A 16,599-nucleotide genomic window follows, 5' to 3' on the forward strand; every position below is an offset into this window, starting at 1 on the left:
CTCAGACAATCCACCAGGATTTCCAGTCTGACACCCAGGACAGAACCAGCCTTTTTAACCAGCTTGTTCAGCCTGTTGGCATCAGCTGTCTTCACCCCACTGCCTCAGCACACAGCCGCAAAGAACACAGCACTCTCAACCACAGAGTGATTGAACATGGTCATTTTCCTACAGACATTAAAGGACCTGAGGCGCTTCAGTAGGAAAAGCCGACTCAGCCGATTCAGTGTTCTTGGACCAGTCCAGTTTACAGTCAATGTGTATCCCCAGGTACCGGTAGTCTTCCACGACCTCAGCCCCTTTGATGGGGAACAGGGGTAGGAGGAGGAGCAGGCTTCCTAAAGTCCATGATCAGTTCCTTTGTTTTTATGATGTTATGTTGTAGATAGTTTGTAGATAGCTCACACCACTCAACAAACCTGTCCGCCACATTCCTGTATTCCTCCTCCTGTACGTCCCTGATACAGCCCAGAGTCATCCGAGAATTTCTGCAGATGACATGACTGAGACTTGTACCTGAAGTCAGATGTGTAGAGGGTGAAAAGGAAGGGTGACAGGACCTTCCCCTCTGGCACCCCCATGCTGCTCAGGATGTTATCCGACCAGCAGCTCTTCACCCTATTTAACAGACTTGTTAAATAGTCTGTGATCCAAGCTACCAGTGGGGCATCCACCTGCATTTCTGTGAGCGAATTCCCCAGCAGTGATGGTCTGATTGTGTTAAAAGCACTAGAGAAGTCAAAGAACATGACCAGTGCTCCCAACAATGTCCAGATGAGAATAAGCATGGTCCAGCAGGTAGATGATGGCATCTTCCACACCGATACGGGGTCGATAAGCAAAATGCAGGGGTCCAGCCAAGGCTGCACCAGCGGACGCAGGATGAGTCTCTCCAGCATCTTCATAACATGTGAAGTCTGAGCCACTGGCCTGCAGTCACTGAGGGTCGACAGATTGATCTTTTTGGGGACAGGGACCAGGCAGGATGTCTTCCAGAGTGATGGAAACCTCTGCAGGTTCAGACTCATGTTGAAGATCCGATGTAGAACTCCACGCACAGCACCTTGGGACTGACACCATCAGGGCCTGCAGCTTTACTGGACTGGAGTCTGCCCAGTTCTCTTTTGATGTCATCTGCTGAAAGGGACAGAGTGAGACAGGCTGAGGGGGGAGGAGAGGGGGGAGGAAAATATGGGAAGAGCTAGGAGTGGAGACAGGAGACGCAGGGCAATCAAACCTATTGAAGTGCAGACTTAGGTTGTTGTTGAATGTGCATTCAACGTCCCCCTCCATTCCCACACCTGTCTTTTGTCTCTGGCCAGTAATGGCCCGCATTCCATTCCACACCTCCCTGGTGTTGTTTTCTTGGAGTTTGCTTTCCAGCTTCCTTCTGTAGGACTCCTTTCCCTCAGCACTCTTGGCTTTCAGCTCCTTCTGCACCAGGTTCAACTGTTCTTTGTCCCCGTTTCTAACAGCTCTCTTTTTCTTGTTTAGTGTAGCTTTGATGTCTTTGGTTACCCAGGGATTATTGTTGGAGAAGCAGCAAATGGTTTTTTTGGGAACCACCTTGTCTACACAGAAATTAATATAATCTGTAACACAGCCTGTGAGATTAGCTATATTGTCCCCATGAAAGTCATAAAGAAAATCCCAGTCTGTTGACTCAAAGCATCCCTAAAAAGTCTAACAGTTTTTATGGCTGGAGGTTGTCTCTAAATGGCAGGTTTGTAAAGGGGCTGGAGGTAGACAAGGTTGTGATAAGGCCTGCCTAGAGGAGGGAGAGGGATGGAGGTGAATGCCTCAGTAGCATTGGTATAAAACAGGTCTAGTGTTTGATTTTGCAGTCCACATAATACTTGAATGTAGGTAAAAAAGTGGAGAGGTTAGTGTGGTTGAAATTGCCCATTACAGCCACAAACATGGAGGGGCTTCGATTCAGAAGGTCTGCTGTCGCAGAGCTGATGATGTCATAAGCCTGCAGCGTGTTAGCAGCCATGTCTCTGTGAAAAACACAACACTGCATTCTCAGAAAAGTTTCTTCGTCCTCGTTAGCGTCACGAGCTTGTCCATTTTATTTAGCAATCGGTCTGACGTTACCAGTCACTACTGACGGGAGAGCAGGACGAAATCTTTTTCTCTTCAGTTGTCGTTCCTTCTCGGCTCTGCAGCCGTGGTAAATCCTTTTGATCACCGCGGGGACGCCAGCGGGGACGCCAGTGGGGACGCCAGTGTGGCTAAACTGCCGAAGTCCCAGTAGCTGATCTCGACTGTAAACAAAGGGGCAGTGTGGCGTCGCGGTCATCTCAGAGGACTTGTAGTTTTGAATTACTTGTCAAATGGATAGAATTACTTGCCTGTGCAAGTATACTGAAGAAAACACCCTACTCAGTAGAAAATACGAAAATGACAAATAAATGACAAATACATAAAACCAGAAGTAAGGACACTGGCCCTTGAGGACTGGAGCTTGACACCCGTGGTGTATAGGATCACAGTCTTAGGCCTTTTCCACATTTAAAAACTAAATTGTTGTTTTTTTTAAATGCGCATGTCCAGAATCACTCCCTTTCCCTGTTAGAAACTACATTAGTAATTAAACCGTTTTAGTATTTTTTTTTCTTAACAAGTGACTTTTTGTCCTGACTCTTTCTTCAATGAACTACAATTATGAGGTGTAGAAGTTTATAACGAAGAAGAAAGGCTAAACTTTTTCTTTGAAGGAGAATCTATTGGCTAGCACTGCTTGCATCTTCTGTATACCAAGCTATTCAAATGTGAGGATATTTGGGAAAAATTGAGTCAAGCAAGAGATTAAAGATCCCAAGGACACCAGCAAACCTATAACACAATTGCTAGAAAAGAAAATAATCAAGGTGTTGCAATTCATTCCCTTAACCAGATTGAAATGCTGTTACATTGTTTTGTATCACCAAATACTCGCAACATTCAAAGAACTGAAGAAAGATTCTATAGAACAAGAGGTCATAATTTTCCACAACTGATAATATAATCTAGAAAACAATTACTTCAGTTGCTGTTGGGTAAACTTTTTCACATTTCATTTTGTTATTTTTTTCAATTTGTTTTTTAATGTGAGCTCACATTTTGGGGGGATAGCTGTGATGGGGTGTGGCTTAGTTGCAGAGGAGTGGTGGAGCAGTGGATTCAAGGTGTGGTGTCAGTGGGAGGCTGCTGTCAGAGGAGGTGAACATCATCTAATCATGCCTTCCCTATTTCAGTAGGCACCGGGGCTGGAGAGAAGAGGTCTAAGCAGCTGGCGGCATACTGTGAGTACTGTGAGTTCCCTCCAAAAAATACAAAAAAGACCCTTTTCTGATGGGGACTGTTTAGTGGCTAAACTGCAACAAACTCTAAGATGTATACTTAATTACTTACATGCAAGTTGTTCAGAGAGAACCAAAGACCTACATGTGGCCCGTCAGCCATACAGTTGGTCCACTTTAATACAGAAAGCAGACAATCACAGTGACTACAGCCATACACCAATCTTGCCACGGTTCTGGGTCAGTTTCGACCCTGCGTTTTGTGTTCTTATGGGGTGACCGTGGCTCAGGGGGTTGGGAATCGCATCTGTAACCGGAAGGTCGCCGGTTCGATCCCTGGGCTCTCTGTCCTGGTCGTTGTGTCCTTGGGCAAGACACTTTACCCTACTTGCCTACTGGTGTTGGCCAGAGGGGCCGATGGCGCGATATGGCAGCCTCGCTTCTGTCAGTCTGCCCCAGGGCAGCTGTGGCTACAACTGTAGCTTGCCTCCACCAGTGTATGAATGTGAGAGTGAATGAATAGTGGTATTGTAAAGCGCTTTGGGTGCCTTGAAAAGCGCTATATAAATCCAATCCATTATTATGTTTTGGTTTATTTTTGAATGATTGTTTTGTTCTCTGAGGCTACGATGATTGTTATTGTTAGAGTTCCATGTTTCTGTTTATTTGTGTTTCAGGATTTGTGTCTCATGTTTAGCATTTAGGTTCCATGTGTTATATTCAGTCTGTCTCTCAGTGTCAAGTCGGCGTCTTTGTGTAGTGAGGTCTTGTTTCCTGTTTTATTGTGAAGGTCTGCGTCTCTTGTGAATGTGTTTAGTTTTACCTCTTGTCTCATCCTGTTAATTACTCCACCACCTGTGTGTAATCTCCCTGTGTTTCTCTGTGTGTATTTAAGTCGCGTCCTCTGTTATTGTAGTTGCTGGTCCGTCTGTGTATCCACCGTGCTCCTTCTGTGTGTTATCCCTGCTGTCATCCGTCGTCATTCTCCGCTGTGTATCCTCCTTCATGTTCATGTCCTGGTTTGTGTTCACTAGTTTAGTTGTTTTCAGTTTAGATAGCCTTCTGTTCCTTTTGCCGTTTGCCTATTTTTATTTTGTGTTTAATAAACCACCCTCACACCTTTACAAGTGCCTGCATTTGGATCCTCCTTTTCTTTCTTCCACACGGCTCACTCAACTCGCCGTGACAAATCTAATCTTTTTCAGTTTAAAGTTGATAGATACATTATCCATCAATAAAGGTATTTGTATTATATTAGTAGCAGTAACTTATTCAATATCCAACCTGCAATGAATAATGACACACACACACACACACACACACACACACACACACACACACACACACACACACACACACACACGTGGAACTACTTCCACTTATTCCATTTTATTTTTACAGATAACGTGGAACCTCAGCTACTTCTATGTAAATAATTCCAAACATTTCATCTTGAAAACTAATGAAATCAAGGAGCTGCCGAGGGACATTCTGTGGGAGTCTATGAAGGTTTACATTAGGAGCAAATTATCAGTTATGTAGCATATAAGAATAAAGTACACTCTGAGGATGTTAAAACGCTGGTGAGGAACATGGGAGATGTCCATAGGTGACATGAGGTTCACCCACACCAGATCTGTTCAACGAAAAATTATTACTACAAATGGAACGAAATATTCTTATGATGGAGAAGGTGAAAAAAATATATACTAAAATCCAGACAGATTTATTGTGAACATGGAGATAAAGCAGGTAGGCTTCTTGTTCTTCGGTTTTAAAAAAAAAGTCAGCCGGGCAAATGATTACAGGAAGTGAAATGGATCCTGGCTTAATATCATACAACTATCACGACATTAATGATTGGTTTAAACAATATTATTCTAACCTATACCAATCAGAAGTAGAGGGTAATGCATCAGAAACAGACCTATTTCTCAACTCTCTGGATATTCAAAAATCTCTCTAGAGGCTCAGTCATCCTTAAAGCAGCCACTGTCACTTGAGGAAATAAGTAATCCTATTAAGCTATCTCGAACAGGCAGTGCACCAGGCACATAATGATTTCCCATCGAGTTTTACAGGGAATACCCTTAAAGCTCGCACCTGTTTTGAAATCAGTTTACACTGTAAAAACAATTGTAATATAAAAGTATTTTACTGTGTATTTTACAGTTCTGTACTGTTCTTCTGGAATATCATTAAATTTACATAAATAGACTGTGAACATAATTTTCTTGTTTTTAAAATGTATTTGTCTGTACATATGCATATTTAGTTTGTTAAAATACATTCACAAATGTATCATAATTTCATTATTCCATTATTTGAAAGATTGAACTGTTAAATTCAAATGTAATGCTATGGAGAAAAATATATAAAATGATTCTTATAAACTTTTTTTTACATCAAATAATTATTATTATTCTTGTTATTTAGGGTGATTGTGGCTCAAGAGTTGGCAGTTTGCCTTGTAATCAGAAGGTTGCCAGTTCAAGCCCCGGCTCGGACACTCGCGGTCGTTGTCTCCTTGGGCAAGACACTTCACCTACCACCTACTGGTGATGGTCAGAGGGGAATTATAAAGTGGAATTGTAAAGCGCTTTGAGGGTCTCAAAAAGCGCTATATGAATGCAATCCATTATTATTTAAACCAACTGTTAACTGTATATTTCTGTACATTTAAGTATTATTATTCATATTGCCGCATTCATTGACCTTGTTTATAGGTAAGTTCATTGTTTAATCACATTAAAATGTTCCTAATTTAATGTTTAAAAGCACTTGAAAAGGGGCAAAATCGCATGTAAAATTAGGGCAACAAACTGTATTGTAATTATTGGAAATAACCGTATTTTCATGAAAAAGTTATTTTCTGTTATTTTCTGGTATTATTTTAGCGCCCCACTTCCCAGAAATTACTGGTTTTTTTAGGATTTTTTTTTTTTACGGTGTATAATGAATCCCTGGAAAACGGAAAGTAGTCAAAAACACTTATTCAGGCCATAATCTCAGTCATACTTAAAAAAGATAAGGACCCTGTTCAGTGTAGTTCAGTTCCTCCCCTCACTCAGCAACACAGTCTGAAGTTGTTCTAAGTGTTGATGCTGAAAAGGCATTCACAAAATAGAATGGACTTACGTATTTATACTTCTAAAACATTTTAGATTGGGGCCAAAATTTAATAGCTGGATTACAGTTTTATACTCAGTACCTATGGCTGCATCAGTACAATGCAAGGCTGTTGCCGTGCTCCTTATCTGTTTGTAATCAAGCCATTGGCAATCGCTATTAGATCAGACAGTAGGATTAAGACTACTGTCCAGGGTCAAGGTAAACCACAAAATTCTGCTTTATACAGATGATCTACTTCTGCTAATATTAGATCCAATTAGCGGCATGTCCTACTTCTTTATCTGTTTCAAAATAAATAATTTAGCAAGGTAAATCAACTATAGAAATTTGCCCTTTAAAATTGAAAAAGGATAAATTTACCTCCCAGGGATTAGAAATAACTGGTTCAATCATCTCTATGCATCCATACAATTACAAGTCTATTGTAGGAGTAAGGCTGGGCCATATCATACAGTTCACGGTAATACCGGTATAATGTTAGGCAATGATAAGAAAATGAAATATCGCAATAGAATATGTAAAAGACTAGGTAAAAGACTTTGTTTTCATACGCACATGGCGGAAAAAGCATGGCGGCGACAGAGAATGAGAAGGGGGAAAGCAGATTGTTGAATGAAACAGATGAACCAGAATTGGTTTGTAAAAATGGTGCAACTTCAGTGGTATGGAACTGGTTTGGCTTTCATCCGTCAGATACACATCAAAGCACATTTTTTGGTAGAGCATGCAAGCTGGCCGTTGTTATTAGCGCTATTACAGAACCGATTTTATCTGGTACACGGCACTCAAAAATCTGTCAAAAAATGTTTTCGTACGACCCTGCTAAGCTACAAAGCCGCACCGCTTGATGGATTGTCAAAGCATTACATCTACCGTAGTTGGGAGCTTCGCGGAGTAATACGTATTGTGCTTCAACATAATATTACAGCTTTGTGTGTGTATAACCTCTTTTAAGTATTGTTGATATTATACATGGTTATGCTCAGGATATGTCAGCCCATTTCCACTGGAGATGCCTTTTGGTTAAACTGTCAGCAAGGAATTTGCATTTTCACTGTTACATTTTTATATAGCTTTAAGGCACATAAAAAACAGCTGCTTCTTTAAGTGAAAATACATTGATGAAGTTTTTTTGCACTAATAAAGTTGTGGAGTTGTAAAGTATATTGTCTCGCGTCAATTATATAGTCAGTTATATCATTATCGCAAATTATCAAATATATATCGTGATAAATATTTTTGGGCATATTGTCCTGCCCTACTTAGGAGGAACCAAAAATGACCTAGATAGGTGGTCAAAATTGCTATTGTCCTTAGCAGGATGGATAAACACAGTAAAAATGACTATAATGCCCAGGTTTCTGTATTTATTTAAAATGATTCCTATTTTTCTTCCAGTTAGATTGCAATATTTCTTTTATTTACATGGAATAAAAAACCTGCACGAATAAAGAAGTCATGTTTGGAGAGGATTAGGTTTGCCTAATTGTGTATTCTATTGTTGGGCAGTTTATATTTTTAAGTTAACATAATGGATTACCAGGTTTGCAGATAAAGAGGGACCTGTCTGGGTAAATATGGAACCAAAAACAACAGTTCACCTATTTCAATTTTGACTGCCCCTCTTCAGCTAAATATTGGTGTGCCTGGTGGTCCAAAATTTTATAAAGATTTGGCGCCAATTTGGAAAGTACTTTAATTTGGATATTTAATTTCTCTCCAGTAACATCTAATCATCTTTTTGTGCCATCCCAGACATTTCTGGATTGGAATAAAAAAGGACTGATTTATTTTAGCGATCTCTTTAATAAAGATGGTTTTGTCATTTAAATTCCTTTGTGAAAAACATGATCTACCAAAGTCACATTACTTTAGATATATTCATGTTTTACTTCTAAATAAACTGGTGACTCTCAAAGTGGAGCCAATCAGAACCCAATGAGAATCTACAAGAAAATTGATACGGAATCAGTCAGTACATGATATCGATAATGGAATCGGAATCACTAAATTCTTATCAATTTCTATACCTATATATCATACTGCATGTGATGCTTTTTTAGTGTTTGCCAAACAAAACATAGCTCACTGTGTTTTATCGTGTAAGAATTATGTGAAATATAATTATAGCCCCAGATTGCATGGGAACATTTTTTCTCAAGTAACACTTATTGTGGGCTTTTTTTTTAGTGCTGTGTAGTAATCAGTGAATGCCTATTCTGACGCTGATATAATACCCTGTATTGTATACACATGTACATATGTTTTTTAACACAATAAAATTATGATACTGCTGCCCTGAGGTAAACCAACAAAATATATGGCCAAAGATCTTTTTTTATGTCCCCACAACTGGACTCACATTGTAGAGGATATCCACCCATCCCTCCATTGTAATACACTGGAAAACGGTGAGAACAGCGAAGAGGATGTTGTCAAAATTGGTAATGCCAAAATTGGGTCCAATCCAATACTCCCTACAGACAGTGCCGTTGGCACAGGTCCTTGCTGGAGCTTCATAGCCACAGGGGAAATCTGCAGTCTGCTCACCTGTAACCACAAAGACACACATTGACAGACTAAGGTATTTTTTTAGAAATTGTCACAGTGCGCTGTGTGGCATGCAGGATGTGGACCCAAATGCAGACTCCAAGACGTGGAAAGTAACTCCAAAACTGCTTTATTGCTGACACAAGGAAAAGAATATACTGGGACATGAATAACTCTAAACGAAGAGGCACACAGGGGACCACACAGCTGGGTATGAGGGAGATTGTGAGGCTGGGGAGAAGAAAACAAAAGGTTTAAATATAGGGGGTGGGTTTCAATAATCAATTTATTGATTAAAATCGATTTTAGCTTTAATAAAGCAATATTGATTCATTAAAATCCTGAATCAATTTTTAAATATAAATGTGTTTTACCAGAAACGCCAGAATCTCAGGCTAAACCTCACAAAACAATTTCAACAACCACCAAACAGCTAAAACAGCAAACGAGAGCAGGTAAACGGATTCCGCAAAAAGACATAAACACAAAGCACGGACAAACACATCAGAATCAGTGAGATGTTGGCTTTCTCACCCGGCAGCACGTACACAGACATGCGGTCGGGGTTGAAAGCCGACAGCTCACAGATTCTGATGGACAATGTGATTATTTGGATTTTATTCTTTAAATTTATGTAAGAGAAAGTCTGACTGATGATATAAAAGAATATCACACACATCACAGGGAACATATTTTACAATTAATTGTTCGTTCTCCTGTTGGAGCTTGCTTCACTGCATAATTTCTATTACAATCATATTTTTGTTTATATGGGGGGAATTCAAAATGTGTCACTCAACCCCTTATCTTCATTAAAAAACACATAGGAATGGTTAAGGTTCTATAACATTTGCTCACTTGTGTTAATCCGGAAACAGGTGCGATGAAATTTCCCCATGTAGAAGTCAAGGCCGATGATGGCAAACATGAGGATGGCAAAGAAGAGCAGCAGGCCAATCTGCAACAGTGGTACCATAGCTTTCATGATGGACTTTAAAACCACCTGAAGACCTGAGGCAAAGCAAGAGAAGTAAGATTAGCCATAGCCATGATTGATTGCATATGTAATGTAACATACAAGCATACCATAATGCTATCAAAATATATTTGCAGTAATTCTGTGTATGTTCTCAGTCATTCAGTCATGATAATCTAAGGAGCATGGAAAGAAAAGTGACTGGACTTCTTTAAGTTTCTTGAAGACGTTTCACCTCTCACCCGATAAGCTTCTTCAGTTCTAAGACCAAATGATGAAGAGTCGCAGGTATTCAAGCCCTAGTGGAAGTTGTCCCTTAAGAGGGTCGTGGACCCACTGTTGATCACGTGATTGCTATTGAAAAGTCTTTGAGAAACATAAAGAACTCCAGTCATTTTTCTTTCCAAGCTCCTTAGATATTTACAATATCCTTTGAATTTTTCTTTTACAACCAAGTCTCCTTGTCATTTTGCCTCTGTCCAAAAGATGCAGAGGAACTGTAGTGCTAAGGAAAAATATTTACTTGTTAATCTAAGGAAGACGTTTCACCTGTCATCCGAGAAGATTCATAAGTTCTAGGGTCAAATGGTGGAGAGTCCCAGATTTAAAACCTATGGGAGTATTCCCCCAAGAGGGAAAGTGGACCCCCTCCTATTTTTACACCAGATGTTTTTCTTGAGTGTGGCTCTTGGCACTAAAAGTGCACTCTTATAAACTGTATGGATGTACTTCAATATACTGTATAGAAATGCTCATATACACTGTAGCACAGTACTCCTATACACTGTATAGTACACTGGCTTAAGGTATACACCACTAAAATTAAAAAGCTGTGAAATTTTGCAATTTATCTTCAGAACAGATGTTTTTGCAGTATAGTAGTTGTTTGTTTGTTAACCTATTATAATGCTGTAACATGCTAACCACATCATGACCATTAGCACAGACAGCACATGTATTAAAATGTGAAGTGGACTTACTTGGAATCCCGGAGACAAGTTTGAGTGGTCGCAGCACTCTCACCGCCCTCAATGTTCTCAGATCAAAGTCAGCCCCCACAGTGGCCAGGATCCTACACACAATAACAGCATGGATTCAACAATAACATTAAGCTGTATAGTTTATAGCCTTGTTTTGGTATGGTACCATCACAAAAAAAGCTGGTATAATTTAGCAGTGGGATGTTCTTTAAACTCACTGACCAAAACCCATGTTGTCTAGTTATTTAACTGGAAATTTATGAAAAGTGCATATGTTCCCTTCTTCCAATTCACAATTATGGCTTGTATTGTGCTTCTGGGGCACACAAAGCTTTAGAAAAGGTGTCATACCCTTGTACTGATTTATGTCGCAATACAGTGTGATCACAGACATCTACAGACTTCTTTTAACCTGACATGAAGTGTGAACTGTGGGATCTTGAAGTACGATGAATTAAACTGTGTCCAGTTACTTCAGTGAATTGCTACCTTATCGTGGTGGAGGGGTTTGCGTGTCCCAGGGATCCCAGGGGCTATGTTGTCTGGGGGCTTTTGCGCCCTGGTAGGGTCTCCCATAGCAAATTGGTCCTGGGTGAGGGACCAGACAAAGAGCAATTCAGAAGACCCTTATGAGAAAAACATGGAAGGAACAGTTTACCCTGCCTGGGGAGGGTGCCCGAGGGCAAGCGTCTGGTGGCTGGGCCTTAGTCCATGGGGCACAGCCCGAAAAGGGGACATGGGCCCATCCTCCCGCAGGAGCGGAGGCCCTGGCGGACTGATCCCTGGCTACCAAGACTGGTAATTGGGACATGGAATGTCCCAATTGCCAGGACTCCGTCTCTGTCTGACTCTGGACTCTGTCTCAGTCTGGAGTTGCCCCTGGTGAGAGGCGGCGGGCTGGGGTGGGTATTCTAATATTCCCTCGGCTTGCTGCCGGTACGTTGGGGTTCTTCCCGGTGGATGAGAGGGTTTATCCCTGCGCCTTAGGGTCGGGGAACGAGTCCTGACTGTCATCTGCACTTATGCGCCAAGTGGCAGTTCAGAGTACCCAGCCTTCTTAGAGTCCTTAAGTGGGGTGCTGGAAGGTCCTCCACCTGGAGACTCTGTTGTCCTACTGGGAGACTTCAATGCTCACGTGGGTAACGACAGCAAGACTTGGAGGGGCGTGACTGGGAGGAACGGCCTCCCTGATCTGAACCTGAGCAGTGTTTTGTTATTGGACTTCTGTGCAAATCACAGTTTGGCCATAACGAACACCTTGTTCGAACATAAGAGTGTCCATAAGTGCACGTGGCACCAGGACGCTCTAGGTCGCAGGTCGATGATCGATTTTGTAATTGTATCACCAGACCTGCGACCAGAAGTTCTGGACACTCAGACAAAGAGAAGGGCTGAGCTGTCAACTGATCACCACCTGGTGGTGAATTGGATCAGGTGGCGGGGTAGGACACCTGACAGACCCGGTGCACCTAAACGCGTAGTGAGGGTGTGCAGGGAATGCCAATTTCCGGGGGGCGAGGTCACTGAGGCAGTTAAACAACTCCTTGGTGGCAGAGCCCCTGGTGTGGATGAGGTCCGCCCCGGGTTCCTGAAGGCTCTGGACGTTGTAGGGCTGTCCTGGTTGACACGCCTCTACAATGTTGCGTGGAGATCAGTGGAAGTATCCCTGGACTGGCAGACCGGGGTGGTGGTCCCCAGCTTTAAGAAGGGGGACCGGAGGGTGTGTTCCAACTACAGGGGGATCACACTCCTCAGCCTCCCTGGGAAAGTCTATGCCAGGGTGCTGGAAAGGAGAGTTCGTCCGCTAGTAGAACCTCAGATACAGGAGGAACAATCCGGTTTTCGTCCTGGTCGTGGAACACTGGACCAGCTCTTTATCCTCTCGAGGATACTTGAGGGTGCATGGGAGTTTGCCCAACCAGTCTACATGTGTTTTGTGGACTTGGAGAAGGCATTCGATCATGTCCCTCGGGGTGTCCTGTGGGAGGTGCTGCGGGAGTATGGGGTGTCTGGCCCATTGCTACGGGCCATTCGATCCCTGTACAACCATTGCAAGAGCTTGATTCGCATTGCCGGCAATAAGTCGGACTCATTCCCGGTGGGTGATGGGCTCCGCCAGGGCTGCCTTTTGTCACCGATTCTGTTCATAATTTTTATGGACAGGATTTCTAGGCGCAGCCAAGTGGCGGAGGGCTTTCACTTCGGTGGCCTCAGAATCTCATCTCTGCTTTTTGCGGATGATGTGGTTCTGTTGGCTTCATCGGGTGATGGCCTCCAGCTCGCACTGGAACGGTTCGCAGCTGAGTGTGAAGCAGCGGGAATGAGGATCAGCACCTCCAAATCTGAGGCCATGGTTCTCAGCCGGAAAAGGGTGGAGTGCCCACTACGGGTCGGGGATGAGTTCCTGCCCCAAGTGGAGGAGTTCAAGTATGTCGGGGTTTTGTTCGCGAGTGATGGGAGAAGGGAGCCGGAGATCGACAGACGGATTGGTGCTGCGGCTGCAGTATGCGGTGAAGAGGGAGCTGAGTGTAAAAGCAAAGCTCTCAATTTACCGGTTGATCTATGTCCCTACCCTCACCTATGGCCGCGAGCTGTGGGTAGTGACCGAAAGAACGATATCACGGATACAAGCGGCGGAAATGAGCTTTCTTCGAAGGGTGGCTGGCCTCTCCCTTAGAGATAGGGTGAGAAGTTCAGCTATCCGGGAGGGGTTCAGAGTAGAGCCGCTGCTCCTCCACAAATCGAAAGGAGCCAGCTGAGGTGGTTCGGGGATCTGACAAGGATGCCTCCTGGGTGAGGTGTTCCTGGCATGTCTCACCGGGAGGAGGCCCCAGGGCAGACCCAGGACACGCTGGAGAGATTATATCTCTTGGCTGGCCTGGGAACGCCTTGGTGTTCCCCCCGGATAAGCTGGAGGAGGTGGCTGGGGAGAGGGAGGTCTGGGCTTCTCTGCTTAGGCTGCTGCCCCTGTGACCCGACCCTGGATAAAGCGGAAGAAGATGGATGGATGGATGGATGGATAGACATGCAGTGTGAACTGTGGGATCTTGAAATACACAAGTGTATCCCTTTTTAAACTGTGTCCGGTTACTTCAGTTTGCCAGCTGGACTCAAATCAACTTCAAGACATTACAGAGTGTGCATGAATCTGAAACCTTGACATGTAGAATAGCAATGGTGGATTTTTGGTATGCAGAGTGGAGTACAGCAGGGAGGAGGGGCAGCCCAAACAACAAACACCACTTCTAAAAGTAAACTTCAATTGGTCACAGCAGAACATCTTATAAGCTTAGTGTGACTTGTGGCTGAGCTGCTACAGAACTCTCATTCAATCAATCAATCAAAAATTGTTTAGAGTCACTGATCCTATGAAGAGACATTTTTATTCTAATAGAACTGCTCACATCAAGACTCACAATGCCTCCATCCATAGGACACGAGGGCTCTGAATGAAGATGAAAAATGTGTAAGACAGCAGTCTCCTCTATTAATACTTAAGTGTCAGGTAAACATGTTAATAAGACTTTTCTTATGACATAATGTCTTAATCAACAAAAACACTTTTGTACGCTGATCAAAGATGGTAGCCACTGGCTCATGTGCAATTTAAAAAAAAACCTGTCTATGAAAATAATCAAGTCCATAACAATATTTGCAACAGACTAGCAGAATTGTTTACTAAAGCATTCATCCATCATGGGCTTATTATTATTAGGGTTGTGGAGGGGATTGGAACCTATCCCAGGTATTAGAGCAGAGCAATATGGCCAAAAATATTTATCACAATATATATTTGAAAAGTTGCGATAACAATATAACTGACGATATAATTGAATTATAATATATTATAATAGGTTAACAAACATAAAATATAACTCCATAACTTTACTAGCGCAAAAAAACCCATCAATTTATTTTTACTTAAACAAGCAGCTGTTTTTATGTGCATTAAAGCTATATAAAAATATAACAATGCAAATGCAAATTCCTTGCTGAAAGTTTAACCAAAAGGCATTTCCAATGGAAATGGGCTGACATATCCTGAGCATAACTATGTATAATATCCACTAACATTAAACTGCAGCGTGCCTAATAATAAGTCAAATAGGTATTTTTTGGACCATAAGGTGCACGGGATTATAAGGCACATTAACAGAAACAAAGCAGTCAGATAAGTCAAACTTTATTCAACTCATTCTTCTTGCTTCCCCCACTTCTGTACCATTGATTCATGCTGTATTCTATCACAGCTGCTCTATTCTCATGTTGCAGTATACAGGGAGTGCAGAATTATTAGGCAAGTTGTATTTTTGAGGAATAATTTTATTATTGAACAACAACCATGTTCTCAATGAACCCAAAAAACTCATTAATATCAAAGCTGAATGTTTCTGGAAGTAGTTTTTAGTTTGTTTTTAGTTTTAGCTATTTTAGGGGGATATCTGTGTGTGCAGGTGACTATTACTGTGCATAATTATTAAGCAACTTAACAAAAAACAAATATATACCCATTTCAATTATTTATTTTTACCAGTGAAACCAATATAACATCTCCACATTCACAAATATACATTTCTGACATTCAAAAACAAAACAAAAACAAATCAGCGACCAATATAGCCACCTTTCTTTGCAAGGACACTCAAAAGCCTGCCATCCATGGATTCTGTCAGTGTTTTGATCTGTTCACCATAAACATTGCGTGCAGCAGCAACCACAGCCTCCCAGACACTGTTCAGAGAGGTGTACTGTTTTCCCTCCTTGTAAATCTCACATTTGATGATGGAGCAAAGGTTCTCAATGGGGTTCAGATCAGGTAAACAAGGTGGCCATGTCATTAGTTTTTCTTCTGTTATACCCTTTCTTGCCAGCCACGCTGTGGAGTACTTGGACACGTGTGATGGAGCATTGTCCTGCGTGAAAATCATGTTTTTCTTGAAGGATGCAGACTTCTTCCTGTAACACTGCTTGAAGAAGGTGTCTTCCAGAAACTGGCAGTAGGACTGGGAGTTGAGCTTGACTCCATTCTCAAGCCGAAAAGGCCCCACAAGCTCATCTTTGATGATACCAGCCCAAACCAGTACTCCACCTCCACATTGCTGGCATCTGAGTCGGGCTGGAGCTCTCTGCCCTTTACCAATCCAGCCACGGTCTTGACGTTTCAGCTTGTGTGTCTTGTTCAGTGGTGGTCGTCTTTCAGCCTTTCTTACCTTGGCCATGTCTCTGAGTATTGCACACCTTGTGCTTTTGGGCACTCCAGTGATGTTGCAGCTCTGAAATATGGCCAAACTGGTGGCAAGTGGCATCTTGGCAGCTGCACGCTTGACTTTTATCAGTTCATGGGCGGTTATTTTGAGCCTTGGTTTTTCCACACGCTTCTTGCGACCCTGTTGACTATTTTGAATGAAACGCTTGATTGTTCGATGATCACGCTTCAGAAGCTTTGCAATTTTGAGACTGCTGCATCCCTTTGCAAGATATCCCACTATTTTTGACTTTTCTGAGCCTGTCAAGTCCTTCTTTTGACCCATTTTGCCAAAGGAAAGGACGTTGCCTAATAATTATGCACACCTGATATAGGGTGTTGATGTCATTAGACCACACCCCTTCTCATTACAGAGATGCACATCACCTATTATGCTTAATTGGTAGTAGGCTTTCGAGCCTATACAGCTTG

General features: G+C 42.2%; 1 protein-coding gene across 1 annotated transcript in view; it reads right to left on the bottom strand.

The window, feature by feature from the left end:
• LOC146562171 (voltage-dependent N-type calcium channel subunit alpha-1B-like) overlaps nt 1–16,599 on the bottom strand; it is a 349,202-nt gene that overhangs the window by 276,934 nt on the left and 55,669 nt on the right. The window contains exons 4-6 of the mRNA XM_085293681.1: nt 10,923–11,014; nt 9,825–9,977; nt 8,779–8,966 (exon numbers count right to left, since the gene is read on the bottom strand). Of these exons, the coding sequence (XP_085149807.1) occupies nt 8,779–8,966; nt 9,825–9,977; nt 10,923–11,014 (433 nt within the window). The remainder of the gene's footprint in view (nt 1–8,778; nt 8,967–9,824; nt 9,978–10,922; nt 11,015–16,599) is intronic.

This window comes from Mchenga conophoros, linkage group LG12 (assembly GCF_057382185.1).
Source record: "Mchenga conophoros isolate Kocher_MC1m ecotype Shallow Benthic linkage group LG12, M_conophoros_male_GT1.1, whole genome shotgun sequence".
In the NCBI taxonomy this organism is placed as follows: domain Eukaryota; kingdom Metazoa; phylum Chordata; class Actinopteri; order Cichliformes; family Cichlidae; genus Mchenga; species Mchenga conophoros.